At 44.3% G+C, this 5,000-nt stretch overlaps 1 protein-coding gene across 1 annotated transcript in view; it reads right to left on the bottom strand.

Annotated features, from left to right (window-relative positions):
- The window catches only part of LOC308168507 (phosphorylase b kinase regulatory subunit alpha, skeletal muscle isoform-like), a gene marked incomplete at its 3' end in the record, with an annotated part of 30,630 nt that overhangs the window by 5,842 nt on the left and 19,788 nt on the right, over positions 1 to 5,000 (bottom strand). Inside the window, exons 11-13 of the mRNA XM_080543107.1 lie at positions 4,920 to 5,000; positions 3,625 to 3,732; positions 1,564 to 1,642 (exon numbers count right to left, since the gene is read on the bottom strand). The exon at positions 4,920 to 5,000 is cut by the window's right edge and continues 15 nt beyond it. Coding sequence (XP_080399233.1) covers positions 1,564 to 1,642; positions 3,625 to 3,732; positions 4,920 to 5,000 — 268 coding nt within the window. The remainder of the gene's footprint in view (positions 1 to 1,563; positions 1,643 to 3,624; positions 3,733 to 4,919) is intronic.

Genomic DNA, 5,000 nt, shown 5'->3' with positions numbered 1-5,000 from the left:
CTCACCCTGTACCACCACGTCAGGCTCAACTGATTAAAGAGCTCACCTTGTACCACCACGTCAGGCTCGACTGATTAAAGAGCTCACCCTGTACCACCACGTCAGGCTCAACTGATTAAAGAGCTCACCCTGTACCACCACGTCAGGCTCAACTGATTAAAGAGCTCACCCTGTACCACCACGTCAGGCTCAACTGATTAAAGAGCTCACCCTGTACCACCACGTCAGGCTCAACTGATTAAAGAGCTCACCCTGTACCACCACGTCAGGCTCAACTGATTAAAGAGCTCACCCTGTACCACCACGTCAGGCTCAACTGATTAAAGAGCTCACCCTGTACCACCACGTCAGGCTCAACTGATTAAAGAGCTCACCCTGTACCACCACGTCAGGCTCAACTGATTAAAGAGCTCACCCTGTACCACCACGTCAGGCTCAACTGATTAAAGAGCTCACCCTGTACCACCACGTCAGGCTCAACTGATTAAAGAGCTCACCCTGTACCACCACGTCAGGCTCAACTGATTAAAGAGCTCACCCTGTACCACCACGTCAGGCTCAACTGATTAAAGAGCTCACCCTGTACCACCACGTCAGGCTCAACTGATTAAAGAGCTCACCTTGTACCACCACGTCAGGCTCAACTGATTAAAGAGCTCACCTTGTACCACCACGTCAGGCTTGACTGATTAAAGAGCTCACCCTGTACCACCACGTCAGGCTTGACTGATTAAAGAGCTCACCCTGTACCACCACGTCAGGCTCAACTGATTAAAGAGCTCACCCTGTACCACCACGTCAGGCTCAACTGATTAAAGAGCTCACCCTGTACCACCACGTCAGGCTCAACTGATTAAAGAGCTCACCTTGTACCACCACGTCAGGCTCAACTGATTAAAGAGCTCACCCTGTACCACCACGTCAGGCTCAACTGATTAAAGAGCTCACCCTGTACCACCACGTCAGGCTCAACTGATTAAAGAGCTCACCCTGTACCACCACGTCAGGCTCAACTGATTAAAGAGCTCACCCTGTACCACCACGTCAGGCTCAACTGATTAAAGAGCTCACCCTGTACCACCACGTCAGGCTCAACTGATTAAAGAGCTCACCCTGTACCACCACGTCAGGCTCAACTGATTAAAGAGCTCACCCTGTACCACCACGTCAGGCTCAACTGATTAAAGAGCTCACCCTGTACCACCACGTCAGGCTCAACTGATTAAAGAGCTCACCCTGTATCACCACGTCAGGCTCAACTGATTAAAGAGCTCACCCTGTACCACCACGTCAGGCTCAACTGACTAAAGAGCTCACCCTGTACCACCACGTCAGGCTCAACTGATTAAAGAGCTCACCCTGTACCACCACGTCAGGCTCAACTGATTAAAGAGCTCACCCTGTACCACCACGTCAGGCTCAACTGATTAAAGAGCTCACCCTGTACCACCACGTCAGGCTCAACTGATTAAAGAGCTCACCCTGTACCACCACGTCAGGCTCAACTGATTAAAGAGCTCACCCTGTACCACCACGTCAGGCTCAACTGATTAAAGAGCTCACCCTGTACCACCACGTCAGGCTTGGGGACGGTGGAGAAGCGGCGGTTCAGCGGGTCGATCTCCCCGGGAGCCAGGAAGCCCTGCGCAACAGAAGTAGACAGTCAAACATTAACCACTCAATCACCTACTAGTCAATAACATTAACCACTCAATCACCTACTAGTCAATAACATTAACCACTCAATCACCTACTAGTCAATAACATTAACCACTCAATCACCTACTAGTCAATAACATTAACCACTCAATCACCTACTAGTCAATAACATTAACCACTCAATCACCTACTAGTCAATAACATTAACCACTCAATCACCTACTAGTCAATAACATTAACCACTCAATCACCTACTAGTCAATAACATTAACCACTCAATCACCTACTAGTCAATAACATTAACCACTCAATCATCTACTAGTCAATAACATTAACCACTCAATCATCTACTAGTCAATAACATTAACCACTCAATCATCTACTAGTCAATAACATTAACCACTCAATCATCTGCTAGTCAATAACATTAACCACTCAATCATCTACTAGTCAATAACATTAACCACTCAATCATCTACTAGTCAATAACATTAACCACTCAATCACCTACTAGTCAATAACATTAACCACTCAATCATCTACTAGTCAATAACATTAAACCACTCAATCATCTACTAGTCAATAACATTAACCACTCAATCATCTACTAGTCAATAACATTAACCACTCAATCACCTACTAGTCAATAACATTAACCACTCAATCATCTACTAGTCAATAACATTAACCACTCAATCATCTACTAGTCAATAACATTAACCACTCAATCATCTACTAGTCAATAACATTAACCACTCAATCACCTACTAGTCAATAACATTAACCACTCAATCATCTACTAGTCAATAACATTAACCACTCAATCACCTACTAGTCAATAACATTAACCACTCAATCATCTACTAGTCAATAACATTAAACCACTCAATCATCTACTAGTCAATAACATTAACCACTCAATCACCTACTAGTCAATAACATTAACCACTCAATCATCTACTAGTCAATAACATTAACCACTCAATCATCTACTAGTCAATAACATTAAACCACTCAATCACCTACTAGTCAATAACATTAACCACTCAATCATCTACTAGTCAATAACATTAACCACTCAATCACCTACTAGTCAATAACATTAACCACTCAATCATCTACTAGTCAATAACATTAAACCACTCAATCACCTACTAGTCAATAACATTAACCACTCAATCACCTACTAGTCAATAACATTAACCACTCAATCATCTACTAGTCAATAACATTAACCACTCAATCATCTACTAGTCAATAACATTAACCACTCAATCACCTACTAGTCAATAACATTAACCACTCAATCACCTACTAGTCAATAACATTAACCACTCAATCACCTACTAGTCAATAACATTAACCACTCAATCACCTACTAGTCAATAACATTAACCACTCAATCATCTGCTAGTCAATAACATGAACCACTCAATCATCTACTAGTCAATAACATTAACCACTCAATCACCTACTAGTCAATAACATTAACCACTCAATCACCTACTAGTCAATAACATTAACCACTCAATCATCTACTAGTCAATAACATTAACCACTCAATCACCTACTAGTCAATAACATTAACCACTCAATCATCTGCTAGTCAATAACATTAACCACTCAATCATCTACTAGTCAATAACATTAACCACTCAATCATCTACTAGTCAATAACATTAACCACTCAATCACCTACTAGTCAATAACATTAACCACTCAATCACCTACTAGTCAATAACATTAACCACTCAATCACCTACTAGTCAATAACATTAACCACTCAATTACCTACTAGTCAATAACATTAACCACTCAATCACCTACTAGTCAATAACAAGCCCTGAAAAAACCACTCAGGGTACATGTATGTATGTTCTTCAAAGAGAAGAGGATTTGAACCAAGTTCTCTCCTTTTCTTTAGCCAATCAGAGTGAAGACGAGCGTGTGACCTGTGACCTTTACCTCAGCCAGCAGGCTGCCCAGGATGTAGAGAGACTGACCCCACTTCAGAGGGCACTTCCCCATGGGGACCCTCTCTACGGTGTGAGGGTTCACATACTCCTCGTCCACCTGGGGAGACACACACAATAACAATAATAATAATAATACATTAGACTTATATAGCGCTTTTCTAGAGCAGTGTTTCTCAAGCCTCTCCTCGGGGACCACCAGCCGTTCCACATATTTGATCTGTTCCACCACCAGCACACCTGACTCAACTAATAATAATTGCTTTGCACTTGATTAGTTGAATCAGGTGAGCTGGTGACAGATCAGATATGTGGTGCGACTGGGGCGCCCCGAGGAGAGGGTTGAGAAACACTGGTCTAGACATTCAAAGACGCTTTACAAACTGAAAAGATTGAGTAGTAAAATAAAAAGAAACCCAAAAAAGAAAAGAAAAGAAAGTATAGCGGCCTAATGAAGGTAGTGCTGGGGACACATGGGGAGGGGAGGGGGAGAGGGTTAACTGGTGAAGGCGAGCTTGAAGAGGTGGGTTTTGAGGGCCTGTTTAAATGTTGGGAGGGTGTTGGCCTGTCTGATGTGGTTGGGGAGGGCGTTCCAGAGGGACGGGGCTGCGGCTGAAAAGGCCCCGTCACCCCAGGTCCGGAGCTTGGTCCTGGTGGTCTTGAGGGTGGTTCGGTCGTCAGACCTGAGGCAACGGGAGGGGGTGTGGAGGGGGACGAGGTCGGCAAGGTAGGAGGGGGCCAGATTGTTGATGGTTTTGGTGAGTAGGGCTTTGAACTGGATCCTGTATTTGACCGGGAGCCAGTGGAGATTTTGGAGGACAGGGGTGATGTGGTCACGGCGGTCACATATAAACTGGGCCACTACCCACATGTTTAGCTGTGTTGCTCATTCCACGAATGCATGATCCTTACAAGTTGTACCTCGTTGTAAAGGTGACTAATCAGGCTTTCCAACGATATAAAATACAATACCAATTGGTATTATTAAAGGGGAGGAATAATCGACCGAAATAACGTTTCTGAACTTTTTTTGAGGTGTTTATATAAGATATGAGCATGAGGGGGCGAATGTTCTACTGTGGTCCGTTATCCCTTCATCCAGCTTGGCGACGAAACACCGTTGCAGTATTTAGGACACAAAGTTAACCCCACTGATGTCAGCGCAACTGACAGGTTGAAGAGTGGAGGAATAGAGGGGTTGTAAAGAAAGGCTGGAGAGGTGAATGGATGGATGGAGGGATGGAGGGACGGACGGGTGAACAGATGGATGGAGGAACACTTCCGTACCTTATCGGGGGGGACGCTGTAGAGCTCAGGAACCAGCCGGATCCCGTCTGGCTGTTTGATCAGGATCCCCTCCAGAGCTTC

The sequence above is a fragment of the Nansenia antarctica genome (genome assembly GCF_963989245.1).
Source record: "Nansenia antarctica genome assembly, chromosome: 12".
NCBI lineage: Eukaryota > Metazoa > Chordata > Actinopteri > Argentiniformes > Microstomatidae > Nansenia > Nansenia antarctica.
Note: the sequence above shows the minus strand (reverse complement) of the source record. Positions and strands in the feature narration are given on the sequence as shown.